This window comes from Geotrypetes seraphini, chromosome 4 (genome assembly GCF_902459505.1).
Source record: "Geotrypetes seraphini chromosome 4, aGeoSer1.1, whole genome shotgun sequence".
Lineage (NCBI taxonomy): Eukaryota > Metazoa > Chordata > Amphibia > Gymnophiona > Dermophiidae > Geotrypetes > Geotrypetes seraphini.
The window spans coordinates 235399187-235413217 of NC_047087.1; the positions used below are offsets into that span (position 1 = coordinate 235399187).

General features: G+C 41.3%; 1 protein-coding gene across 4 annotated transcripts in view; it reads right to left on the minus strand.

The window, feature by feature from the left end:
- The window catches only part of WDFY4 (WDFY family member 4), a 613830-nt gene that overhangs the window by 59301 nt on the left and 540498 nt on the right, over positions 1-14031 (minus strand). For all 4 annotated transcript variants that reach the window (XM_033941175.1, XM_033941176.1, XM_033941173.1 and 1 more), the window contains exons 55-56: positions 9917-10064; positions 6015-6172 (exon numbers count right to left, since the gene is read on the minus strand). In XM_033941175.1, coding sequence (XP_033797066.1) covers positions 6015-6172; positions 9917-10064 — 306 coding nt within the window. The remainder of the gene's footprint in view (positions 1-6014; positions 6173-9916; positions 10065-14031) is intronic.

The following is a 14031-nucleotide window of genomic DNA, read 5'->3' on the forward strand; positions in this document are numbered from 1 at the left end:
TAAATACATTTTAAAACAGAATCATAATATCCACCCTACTTAATCAAAAATATTTCTGAAATAACCATATTTTTTATCATTTTCTTAGAAAGCCTGATATTAGACAAGTTTTTTATTTCATTGGGCAGAGTATTCCAAAACTCTGCAGCTCTTCCCAAGAGTGTTCTCTTCCTAGAGGAGAGAAATCTACAATCTTTACAAGATGGTATTACATAAGACTGCTGGGTCAGACCACAGGTCCATCCCGCCCAGCAGTCCGCTCCCGCGGCGGCCCAACAGGTCACGACCTGTCTGAATCACCCCTTGGTTTCAGTACCCTACGATCCCTTTGTCCCTCAGGAATCCGTCCAATCCCTGTTTGAATCCCTGTACTGTATTCTGCCTGATCACTTCCTCCGGGAGCGCATTCCATGTGTTCACGACCCTTTGGGTGAAGAAAAACTTCCTTGCATTTGTCTTGAACCTATCCCCCTTCAGTTTCTCCGATAACCAATAACAAGTCTCGGGAAGAGCGTAAATATCTATAGTTGAGTGATATACTGTTATCAAGTCCATCAAATAAGCTGGACATAACTCATATAAAATTTTAAAAATAAAAACAAGCTTTAAAAATTCAATTCTTGCCTCAGTTGGCAACCAATGCAGTTCTCATAGTAACGGGGCAACATGATCAAATCTATTTTCTTCCAATATGAGTTTAGCAGCAACATTTTGTAAAATCTGTAATCGTTTCATCGGTTTGGCAGGAAGACCTAGCAGACATGTATTACAACAGTCCAATGAGGTAAGCATTAAGGACTGAATTATAACCTGCAGAAAACTTCTCTCTAAAAAATGCTTAATTCTACACAACAATCTTAGGGCTCCTTTTACAAAGCCGCGCTAGTGGTTTCTACCACAGACCAGTGAGGTAAATGTTCCCACGCTCATAGGAATTCTATTAGCATTGGAGCATTTATTTCACTGGCTCGTAGTAGAAACCTTTACTGCAGATTTGAAAAGGCCAGTGTTAATTTATACCATAATTTTTTGATCATATTATTCCATAGTTAAGCCTACATTCCATAGTTAAGCCTACATTCAACCAAGCCCTAACGAGTTTAATTTCAGTTTTAAATTTAACATTCATATTTTGGAGTTTCACCTTGAAGGGACATGTATCAAGTCCTTAGGCCATGTTTTCAAGCTGTAAGAAAACCAGGCCCTGTTTGTCTTTCCTTCTTTGAAAATACTAGTTTCAAAGGACATGTATGTTTAAACAGAGATATTGTGAAGTGAATTCAATTGTTTTTATAAGCCGTATTTACAGACAGATTTAGATTAGGGGCTCTGCTGGTTAAGGCTTTCTCTGACCCTCTGTGGACTTCAGTCTCCAGATAGAAAAAATGCTGATGTCTTTAAAGTTTCATGTGACCTGTGTCCATATATGGTTTGTGTTTACGTCACATGCTGACACATGCTGACAAACCTGATTCATATAAAAGATGTGAAACTCATAATAAAATTTGGACATGTTTTGGAAGATGATTTCTGGTCTTTAAGATATGTCCCCAGGTACCTGACTTCCAAATGACAGAGACAGAGAAAGTATGGGGCAGGAATTGGGACCTAAATCCTTTTCACACCTCTTCTACAATGTCGACTTGATTTCCTTTCCCACAATATCGCATTAACCTCTCTCCTTTTACAAAGCTGTGCTGTAATGGCCCCAAAGCCCTTTAAATCCCTATGGGCTTCAAGGGCCTTTACCACAGTGGCCTGCGCTAAATGGTTTCGTAAAAGAGGTATCTAACTTTAACTTCAACGAATGTTGGGACATTCAATTGAAAACTGTCATGAACACATCATTCATCAAAAACTTAACTGAAGACACATCAGATAGTACAGGAAAGATCAATACAATATCATCAGAATAGAAAAAAAATAGTCAACACGTTTTTTCTGGAGCAATAAACCTAAGTCTCTCAAGTATAAGTTAAAAAGAATGGGGGAAAGGGAAGAACCCTGGGGAACTCTGTGGGTCATCTGCCATTGTGAAAGATTCTCCTGACAACTAACCTGTAGGCAACTGTTCTTAAGAAAACCTTCCATCCATTTCCAGACATTCCATCCATTAAAGCCAAGAACAAGTCATGATTGACTAAATCAAATGTTGCAGATAAATCTGATTAAATCAGAAACACTCCCACATTTTTATCAACATAATTTCTAGCTTTAGACATGTATAAGACTGTATTGTGCTCTGCTCCATTGCTATTATATGTTTGGAGCTGCTTATCAAATTTTGACAAACATTTAAGGGGAATAAATGTGTAACAAAGCTCTGGTGGGTCATTTTATAGAGGCACATGGGGTCATATCTTTAAAATTATAAAATAAATGGGACACACAATCACTCTCCATGCGCCTCCAGTGCTGAATCTTGTTTGCACTATACAGATGATGATAAGAATAAGTGTGCCAGCTGCCCGGTGTCTTGCTATGCAGATCGGAGAGGGTTATCATGCCGCTGTACCGGGCCATGGTGCGCCCTCACCTGGAGTACTGCGTCTAGCACCTCGGAAGCGGAAATCCATGCAGGACGTACTTCTTGAATGGAAAAACTTTAACTAGGACTTCAGCAGAACGAGATTTAGGAGTAATCATCAGTGCAGACATGAAAACTGCCAATCAAGTGGAGAAGGCTTCATCTAAGGCAAGGAAGATATTGGGTTGTATCAATAGAAGTTTCGTCAGCCGAAAGCCTGAAGTCATAATGTCGTTGTACAGGGCCATGGTGAGACCTCATCTGGAGTACTGTGTGCAATTCTGGAGGCCACATTACAGTAAAGATGTGCGCAGAATTGAATCGGTTCAACGGACGGTCACCAGGATGATCTCGGGGCTCAAGAACAAGTTGCAGTTCTACACTCTTGAGGAACGTAGGGAGAGGGGAGACATGATCGAAACATTTAAGTACCTCACGGGACGTGTCGAAGTGGAAGATGATATTTTCTTTCTCAAGGGACCCTCGGCCACAAAAGGGCACCCGCTCAAACTCAGGGGCGGAAAATTTCATGGCGACACCAGAAAGTATTTCTTCACAGAGAGAGTGGTTGATCATTGGAACAAACTTCCAGTGCAGGTGATCGAGGCAGACAGCGTGCCAGACTTTAAGAATAAATGGGATACCCATGTCTGATCCCTACGAGGGTCAAGATAAGGAAATTGGGTCATTAGGGCATAGACAGGGGGTGGGTAAGCAGAGTGGGCAGACTTGATGGGCTGTAGCCCTTTTCTGCCGTCATCTTCTATGTTTCTATGTTTCTATGGTCGCTATACATGAAGAAGGACATGGTACTACTCGAAAGGGTCCAGAAAAGAGTGACTAAGATGGTTAAGGGGCTGGAGGAGTTGCCGTACAGCGAAAGATTACAGAAACTGTGCCTCTTCTCCCTCGAACAGAGGAGATTGAGAGGGGACATGATCAAAACATTCAAGGTACTGAAGGGAATAGACTTAGTAGATAAGGGCAGGTTGTTCACCCTCTCCAAGGTAGGGAGAACGAGAGGGCACCCTCTAAAATTGATAGGGGATAGATTCCTTATGAACATAAGGAAGTTCTTCTTCACCCAGAGAGTGGTAGAAAACTGGAACGCTCTTCCGGAGTCTGTCATAGGGGAAAACACCCTCCAGGGATTCAAGACAAAGTTAGACAAGTTCCTGCTGAACCAGAATGTATGCAGGTAGGGCTAGTCTCAATTAGGGCGCTGGTCTTTGACCAGAGGGCCACGGGTCTGACCCAGCAGCGGCAATTCTTATGTTCTTATGTTTTACTAGGCTGTGCTAAAATGTGACCTGTACTATTTGTAGCATATGGGTTACTCATGTGCTGAGCACACTTTTCAGCGCAGCTCTAAAATGGCCACAATTTGGCTTTCCCTATTAATGGCCATGGCTAGTTTTCAAATTAGCACGTGAACATTAATGTGCTCCCCTTACCATCACCAGCTAGTGCATGCTGAGCCTGCAGTTAGTATGTAGCTCCTAAGTGCAGCTCTTTAATACTGCTTTTAAGCACATATTCGTGCTTACTGATGCTTAGTAAAAGGGCCCCTATATTCTTTACAGTGTGCAACTCATTAAAAATGTCAGTTAATGTGTTTTAATGCAGGATTTTACTGGGAATAACTGTAAATTTTATGTAGCACTTTTTGAGGGGTTTTGCTGTTTGTGAGCTAATGTAAACAGATTGCTCACCACCAGCCCGATAGGGCCTTTCCTTTTCCGCATCACTTCCGACGCAGCAGAGGAAAGGCCCAGCTGGGACTGGCTATGAGCAGCCTATTTACAGTGCTGCCTCTGCTGACCAGCTGCCATTGCTGCTTCGGATAAGTGAGAGAGGAGGAGGGGGTTGGAGGGCCAGGACTGCATCACCGAGACCTGCGTGGAAGGGAGGGCAGGGGGGGAGGTGCACCAGAAGTGTGTGTGTGTGTGGAGGGTCCAGCAGGGTGAAGGGGAGGGGAGATAGATGGATGCTAGACACAAAAGTGGGGGGATGGGGGAGATAAACAAAGAAGGGGAGGGGGGAGAGAAAGTGACTCAGACCAGAAAGGAGGAAGGGAAGGGAGGAACAGATGCTGGACCTACAAATGGGGGTGGGGGATTGAGATGGGGAGACAAAACTATTTTATAGTAACTCTAGCAACCAGAAACTACAGTTATCCGGCATCTACCAATCCTCAAGGGTGCCGGATAATATTAACAGCATTGTTAAGGCCCTGATTCTATAAAAGGCGCCTGTAAGGTTAAAGTGGGAGCAATTGCCACCTTCCAAATAGGAGGTGATGGCCTACCAACGTATGCACCTAACCTAATTTTTTTAATTGGTTCAATCGGCGCTGCTAATTGAACAGCGCCATTAAAATCAATAAAAAACTATTTTAAAAATTAATTTTCGGGTAGGCATGATTAAGAGCAGAATTTGAGCCTTAGGCGCTGGTAAATTAGGTCAAGAAAACCCTAGCCTAATAAACTGATGCCTAACATTATGATGTCTACTGGTGCCCAAGTCAAGTTAGGTACCGCTAGGCATGATTCTAAAATTGGTGCCTAGATTGACAGCCATTTATAAAATCAGGGCCTAAGGCCCAGATTCTCAAAATGGCACCAAAATTGGCCCGTGCCTGAATAAATAGTGTTGCATGTCACTCAAATTATGGTGCTGTTTTGAGAATAGCAGTCTGCGTTGAATATAGGCACTGGAAATGTAGGCCAGGGTTTTACAGGCCAGCACCTGTCTTCAATGTAGAATCACGCTTAGCACCGCTGATTGTCAACCCCACCCATTATCATACCTCTTTTGCCATTTGGCGCCAGTAAGTGTCTGCATAGATGCAATTCAGGTGCCTTTTTTTCTTAATTAGTTTTTAATTGTTTTTTTAATGATATGATCAATTACTGCACCGTTAATGGACAATTAAAACACTTAACTTAGGCATCTACTGAATGGCACCATTTTGAGAATCAGGGTCTAAGGGCCTAATGCTTAGGCCCCTAAAATTGCTATTCTCAATCACAGAGGTAATATTCCACCAATATAAAAAATAGATTTGCATCCCTGTAGATGTATACACATACCTGAGAACAAGCATTTGCTTAGAGACGCTGCAGAAAATAGATTTGCAAGGCAAGTTGCATGCACAGGTGGCAAAATATGGCATAGTCATTTTTCTTGTAAAGCTACAGTTCTGTACAAAATACTGAACAGCTGTGAAGAAACACACCTTGGCTGCCCTCCGCTGGTCAGAAAGTGGTGGCACGTGAGTTTCTAGCAAAGAACAAAACCTTCTGTTTGATCATTTTACTGTACACAACCTTTACCTTTCCTTCTTGATATTTACCCACTTTGGAGAATATGTTTGTATCAGTTACCTCAGGATATCCATAGACATTTATGAAGTTGTTGAAGAGAAAAGGTTAAAGGCATCACAATTTTTAATTGGTATTACAGGTAATCTGTGTTTTTTATTTACCTTGTCAGATCCATAGTTTCCCAGGCAACAGCTGAAATCATCAAAACCCCAGCTGAAAGTTTTATTCCACAGAGGAGGAATCAAAATTTTATTTTTTTCCACGGCAAGCACACTTTTTTCTGTGTGGACTATGTGTCCGATAGCTCCTCTGAGGACTTCTGTCCAAATAGGTGAAAAAAATTAAAATATCACAGTTCACATCATTTCATTTGATTTTTCCTGAACTTTTCATTCAGATTTTTCATTTTTTTCTTTTGTTGCTGCTTTTCGGTTTAGTTTGGGGGTTTTAAATGACAACAGCAAAAACAAAAACATTTTCAGAATCCACTTTTGTGGTGGAAAACTGGAACGCTTTTCCGGAGTCTGTCATAGGGGAAAACACCCTCCAGGGATTCAAGACAAAGTTAGACAAGTTCCTGCTGAACCAGAACGTAGGGCGCTGGTCTTTGACCGGAGGGCCGCCGCGTAAGCGGACCGCTGGGCACGATGGACTACTGGTCTGACCCAGCAGTGGCAATTCTTATGTTCTTATTCATTTTGTTTTGAAATGAAACAAAACACAACTGGTTTTCTTGCATTTTTCATTTAATTTCAAAACAAATATACATCCTTATACTTTAATGATGTTATGGATTGAAACGTTCTTCATCTTATGAAGCAAGAGGCAATACAAATATATATATATATTTTTATCAATATTAATGACTGCTTTCCTGATCCATCATTACCCTCCTTATCCTCTAAATGTTTTCTTATTTTTTATCCAAATGTGATTTTAGCAATTTTTTAAAGTTTTTATACTAGAGGGAGGTACCACCCAAACAGTAGTTTAACAGGAAAAAATGTTCAGGTAATGTTAATCTAAGCTTTATTATTGCTGATGTTGTTGCTTGCAGCTTATAAAGGTTTGAGAACTTAACTGCATTTTAGTGAATTTAAACATGTGCATTGCATGTCATGTAGTTATGAATGCTACTAATATGCTTTTGGAATACTGAAATCTGTTTTATCAAAAAAATGTGATCATATGAATTTTTTTAAATGTAGCCATCTATTAAATATAAATCTCAGTAAATAAATAAAAATGCTAATACTGTGTTATGAGTTATGCTCAAAGGAGTTTTTAATTTACCACTGCCACATTACATAGTAACATAAATGACAGCAGATAAAGACCCGAATGGTCCATCCAGTCTGCCCAACCTGATTCAATTTAAATTTTTTTTAATTTTTTCTTCTTAGCTATTTCTGGGCAAGAATCCAAAGCTCTACCTGGTATTGTGCCCGGGCTCCAACCACTGAAATCTCCGCCAAAACTCACTCCATCCCATCTAAACCCTGTCCAGACCATCCTCCCCCAAAAGGCCATATACAGATAGAGACCATGCAAGTCTGTCCAGTACTGGCCTTAGTTCAATATTTAATATTACAGTGGTGCCTCGCATAAAAAACGCCTCGCACAGCGAACGCTGCACACAACGAACTTCATTTCATGATTCATACAACGAACTTCATTTCACACAACGAAGTCGCCCGAGCTTCCACGATCGCTGCCGATGTATTGCATCCTTCCACGCAGGCACTGCAGGCAGTCGTTAGTCACTGCGCTTAACGCGTTTCACATAACGAACTTTTCGCATAACAAACTTGCTCCTGGAACGAATTAAGTTCGTTGTGTGAGGCACCACTGTATTTTCTGATTTTTGATCTTCTGTGTTCATCCCAAGCTTCTTTGAACTCTGTCACCGTTTTCCTCTCCACCACCTCTCTCGGGAGCGCATTCCAGGCATTCACCATCCTCTCCGTAAAGTAGAATTTCCTAACATTGTAGAGCTACATTTAACTACACTTCCTGAGATGCAATTCTTTAGCCACTCCCCCTCCCAATATAATCTCATCAGTGCGTCTGATTCTCCCCAACAAAAAGATAATCTCCGTCACCCCTCTTCCCACAAAGCACCTGATTTCACGTGATTGAGATATACTGTATCTCCTGTCTTTCTAGCACCAGCCAAGTGACAGGAAAATGACAGCAGCCTACTCTGCTTTTACTGATTTACCAGTCTTTGCTATAAGTAGCATCTTAAGAATCACGCATTGGAAGTGCACATGCATGGGGTAGGTGGGTATAAAAACCAGACACTTTGGTGAGTGGGAATGATACTTCGAAGGGGCAGAGAACCCTCGTGTTGGTCCCCACCCTCCTTTTCCATACCAGATCGACTGCAGCCTGTGATAACCAGTGCCATGATTTGGTTAACGCAGACTGCCGAGGGTTAAAATAGCTGCATTCAGTTTAATGCAGCCACTTTAACATGCAGACACTCTCCTTCTAATTGATTTAGTAACCGCTGTGTTAAAACATAAGAACTGCCATCTCCGGATCAGACCTTCGGTCCAGCAAGTCCAGCGATCCGCACATGCGGAGGCCCAGCCAGATGTACACCTGGCGTAATTTTAAGTTCAAACAATTTTTATTGATGCAAACAACAACAAATACAACATTAAAACTTGTATAACAATGATGATGCATCAAAGTCACCCATATCCCTCTATGCCTCTTGTAAGGAAATGAGTATCTAGTTTGCTTTTAAATCCTAGAACGGTGGTTTCCGCAATAACCTCCTCTGGGAGAGCATTCTAGGTGTCCACCACTCGTTGCATGAAGCAGACCTTCCTGATATTTGTTCTGGACTTGTCCCCCCTTAGCTTCAGTCCATGTCCTCTTGTCTGTGTCACATTGGACATTGTAAATAATTTTTTTCCTGCTCTATTTTATCGATTCCTTTCAGTATTTTGAAAGTCTCGATCATATCCCCTCGCAGTCTCCTTTTCTCAAGGGAGAACAATCCCAGTCTCTTAAGTCGTTCCTTATATTCCAAGTTAACACAAGCCTTATAATCAGCATGCATGTATATTACTCTTGAAAAATGGAGAATACACGTGTAGATTATAGTCCTGCCCAAATGATGTCCAGGTTACGCCACTTTAAATGTTCTATATTGTGTGAATATCCATATGTAAATAGCAGCTTTCTGAAATTTGTATCTTCATGTGTATGTCATTATATATGAGTAAATGCCCCTTGTTACAGATGGATATGTTTCTAAATTGGCATCGCATGTCTGGTGACTATTTCATAAACTTAATTCTATTACCCCAGTCTATTACACGCTCAAAGATGTAGGGCCTGATATTTATAAGGGTTTCACTAGGTAGGAGAGGCTTCTGCCTAGTTTAAATCAGCTGAGCTGGCAATCCACCAATATTAAGCAGCATTTAAGTAGGGATTGACTGTGGATGACATGGTACCATCTAGTTACCAGGGCTGGTACGTAACCAGCTAGTGATGATGTTCAGTCTGGTAACTGGTTAATTAATTAGGACAGGATTTATCCACTGAGCTAATATGAGTTAAAAGGATAGTGGATGGGACTCGATATACTGCCTTTCTATGGCTACAATCAAAGCAGTTTACATATTATATACAGGTGCTTGGGACAATGGGGGGTTAAGTGACTTCGCCAGAGTCAAAAGGAGCTGCAGGGGCAACTGAACCCAGTTCTCCCGATTCTCAGGCCACTGCACTAACCATTAGGCTACTCCTCCATTCTGGATAACTGCACTTACCTGGATATTCAGTGCTGGAGCCCAGACATGGCGCAGCACTGAATATCCAGGCTTAATTCAGCCCAGGGCTGTCAGAAGCTTAAAAGTCACCGACTGCCGTAGTTTGAATATCGAGCCCATAATTTTTGCTTTCATAAAGTAGGCATCTTTATGGATTTTTCACATAGATGTCCATTTAATAAACTACCCTGTAGATGGACACATTTCTCAGCATACCACTACCTAACATACGCATTTTTCTTTGGCTGTTCACCAAAAGGAAATTTATGTACCTTTTATTGCAACTGGAGTGGGTTTCAGATTCTGTGGTGCATAGAAGAATGGCAGAATGTGCCCAGCTGAATTCAAAGTTGAAGCAGGCTCCTTCCCTGATATGGTTCTAACTTGTACATTCCTGCTTGGATGAGGCTTATTAAAAAGCTAGAAAAACAAACAAACCAGCAAACAAAATATAAATTTATAGAAAAAAGTAAGCCGAGTTTAAACTGAGTACAAAATATTCATCCATGCATTGACATTAATGCTGAAGATCCCTAACTTTAAGCGTTCCTTAGCGCATGCTAGACGCTAATGCCACCATTGAGCTGGCATTAGTTTTTGGCGCATGGCGCAGAGGGGCAGCGCGCATTAATTTGCAGCATGCGCTAAAACCACTAGCGCAGTTTAGTAAAAGGAGCCCTAAGTTCAGCTTACCAGTAGTTCATGTGAAATTACACTGGTAAATCACAGAATTCTGTGCTGCATTTATTATGTATTTATTTATTTTGTAAATTTATATTTAGCCTAAACACTAGGTAGAATTACATTAAAAGCATCCATAAAAACAATTTCCATATACCAATATCAACACTAAACATAAAAAGCACAAACCACAATAAAACAAGCCACAAAATTTGTCAACCCTTTGAATACAGTATATCTAATCTAATCTGGGATTTATGAGTCGCACTATGCCTGAAAAGGTTCTCAAGGTGACTTACTGAACAAATGAAGGAGTCATAATTTAGTACAACACAAAGGATGCTACAGGAGATACATTACAATGTAGACTGAGTGATGTTATAATGTTAGAAGAGATAAGCTAGTATTGTTGAAGGAGTGGTGCTACAAGGTAGAAGGTGGAGGTAACAGTCCAAAGTCACATAGATGACGGTGTGCATAGTATCATTGAGGCAGCAAGGTGTTTGTAGGCTCAGGGGTCATTTTCTGTGTCAAAGAGATAAGTCTTTAGAGTTTTGTTTTTGGAATGTGAAGTAGTTTGGTTCAGATCTGATGATTGTTGGGAGGTTGTTCCATGTTTTTGTGCCGGTATACATAAGCATAGTGTTGAAAATATGTTTGTATCTGAGGCCTTTTGTGGTGGGGTAGTTCATCAGAAGTTTACAAAGATTTCTGGTTGACATGGACCATGAGGAAGTGAATAGGTTTATGAGTGGCAAGGTGGAGTTTCCTTGCAGGATGTGGAAAATTTTGAAGTTTATTCAAGTAGTGACTGGTAGCCAATATAACTGTTTGAGATATGTAGAGATTGGGTCACATATTTTTTAGCTTGAAAAATAAGATTAATTGCTGTGTTTTGGATTAGTTGTAGTTTGCGAGTCAGTGCTGTGTAGAGGAAGCCTCAAGCAGTGATAAAATTAACATTTGTACTAGCATGACTCATGGAGAAGTTTTTTTTCTCAGAGGTTTGAGATTTACAGTTCAAGAGATAATGTAGAGTCCAGTATAACACCCAGTGGAGGATTCTTCAATGTCTATTTTAACTCCGGATGGCAGGACAGTGCTATTGGGAACTGTTTGTAGTGGGTGTGAGGAACCAGAGGATTTTGATTTTGGTTAGGTTCAGTTTGTGTTTGTTAATTTTGGCCCATGACTGTATTTTGTTAATGTTATAAGCAATTTTTCTTGATGCATCTAGTTGATCGTCTGTAATGCGAATGAGAGGGAGAAAGTCATCTGCATAGGATAACAGGCATTCATTGTTGACAAATGTAATGGTACCAAGAGAGCTCATGAATAGATTGAACAGGACTGGGGAAACGGGAGAACTCTGGGGTACTCCACAGAATGCTTTCCAGCTGTTGAAGAAGACTCCATCTTTCCGTACAAGGTAGTCTCTCTTTTCTAGGAAGTCATTGAACCAGCTAAGCGCAGTGCCTGTGATTCCAAATTCCGTAAGTTTCATTAGGAGAAGGTGGTGGTTTACAGAATCAAAGGCTGCTGAGATGTCGCACTGAAGGGCAGCCTTTGACCTGTGCTTAGTATCTGTTTAATTTTTGTAGTAAGGGTTAGCTGCAGTCGTAATCTAAACTGAGAGGGGTATAGGCTTGAGTAATGTTCCATGTATGATGTGAGTTGCTTACATACATGTGTTTCTAGGAGCTTGGTAAGTACAGTATAGGGATACCTGCTATGTGTCTATAGTTTGAGAGGATATATAGGTCAGCCTTTTGTGACTTTGGTATGGGTGTGAGAGATATTTTGACCATTTCAGCTGGGAGTTGGCCTTGATTTAGAAGGTTGTTTAGGAATTTGGTGATCCAGGTGATGATTTCTACCGCAGCCCGAGGCGCTAAATGTTCTGATACTCATAGGAATTGCATGGGCCGTGGAAGAAACTCTACTACAATTCTAAACTCATGTCTTTAAACATGTATGTTTTGGAAGTTATGAAAAAATACTAACCCCACCTCTTTCTTTCTACTGTTTTTTTCTTCTTAACAAATATTGTTGTACACACACATTTACATCCATAAATACTTATATCCATCCATATACACATAGAACTGCTTTATTGAAATAAGCTGATCAGGAAAATCTGTTAAAAATGAGAATAATACCATGTTTTTATATTCATCCCAAAGAGTGTATTATTTTCTTATCTCCTATATCAGTGGTCTTCTCAAACTTTTAAAACAAGGCCACTCTGGATCCAAATGAGCTAAAGTAGAGCCTCCAAAATCTTCCTATAGGGGATCTGGACACTGCTGACCAGTATGTGTTAATGACATCCATCCCTTCCAGCCCATCTTCAGACTTTTCCCTGGGAGTATCCTCAAGAAGGTATGCATTTTCTTTGTCTATTGAGAAATACTTTGTACTTTGAGCATGCAGCTCTTCCTACCATCCACTTTCCTCTTTCCATCCTGAGCTCAGGTAGAGAGGCAGATAATAACAGGAAAAAAAAAAACTGAATGAGGATGGGGGCCACCCCAGAGGTCTCCAGGTTCTGCCATGGCCACCAGGCCTTGCATTCTAACACTCTTTTTTATACATGCATTTCTATGACTTCCATATCTACTGTACTGAAGCACCTTGGTTTCTTTCGGTATCCTCCAAATTGTTTGCTGGCATCTGATATATTCTTTGGGTAGCTGTATCCCATTTTATTCTATGTTGTCCTATCACTTTTCCTTCATTATATATTCTATTTTATGGCCTCTGCTGCTCACCTGGGTCCTTTTAAAAACATCCTCACATATAAATATTAGCATTTAAACATCTGGAGAGCCCCAGACATTTAAATGCCATTTCAGAAGAGAGGCCAATCAGAGGGAGGGAGCTGAGTATGTCTAGGTGGCAAGGGGGCATGGGAAGGCTGGGCAGAGGACATTCACATCTGCAAAGGGAAATCTGGATGTTGGAGTTTAAGCCTGCTTCATGGAATGTCTTTAAGTGCTTGCTAAAAGGGTAGCTGCAAATCTTGATATTTCTTGTCTCCACAAAGTCAGTGCTTCCCCTTCCTCAATCAGATCTTTATTCTGATGCCAGCTTTCCTACACTCCTGCCAGATATCATCTGCCCCTTGCTAGCTCACCTGTCTACCAGCACCCAACACCCACTCTAGCTGGAACACAAAATCCCCTGTATGCCAAGACATCCCCCCACCACCATCTGACACCATTATCAGTTAAGATCCTCCCAGAGCAACCCTGAACCCCTTTACATCTCCACTGGCAAAGAAACACATCCCCTCCAGGCTCTCATTTGTGGGCATAAGCCTGACATGTGGCTGCCTCTCTTGGCCTCTCTTGGACCCCTCCCAGGTTCCAAGGCCTACAACACTGGCTCCTGGGCAGCAAAAAGTCTCAATTCTCATCCCTGGTCTCCCGTGTCCAGTGGGGTGGGATCAATACCCACTCACACTTGACATGTCCTCCAGGCTTCATAATGGACACCAAAATGGGCATTTCTCCTGTCCCCTCCTAGACTTCAGGGACCCTGCCAGGAGATTGAGTCAGTGGGGTGGGGAGACTTGTGGCCCATGAGCCATTTTTGCAGCTTTAGGTTCCATCCAGCTCAGTACTATTTAACCAAGAAGGAACCATTCCTGGTCAGTTAAATAGTGCTGAAAATCGGGCAGATACATGTCTTTATGGGGCCTAAC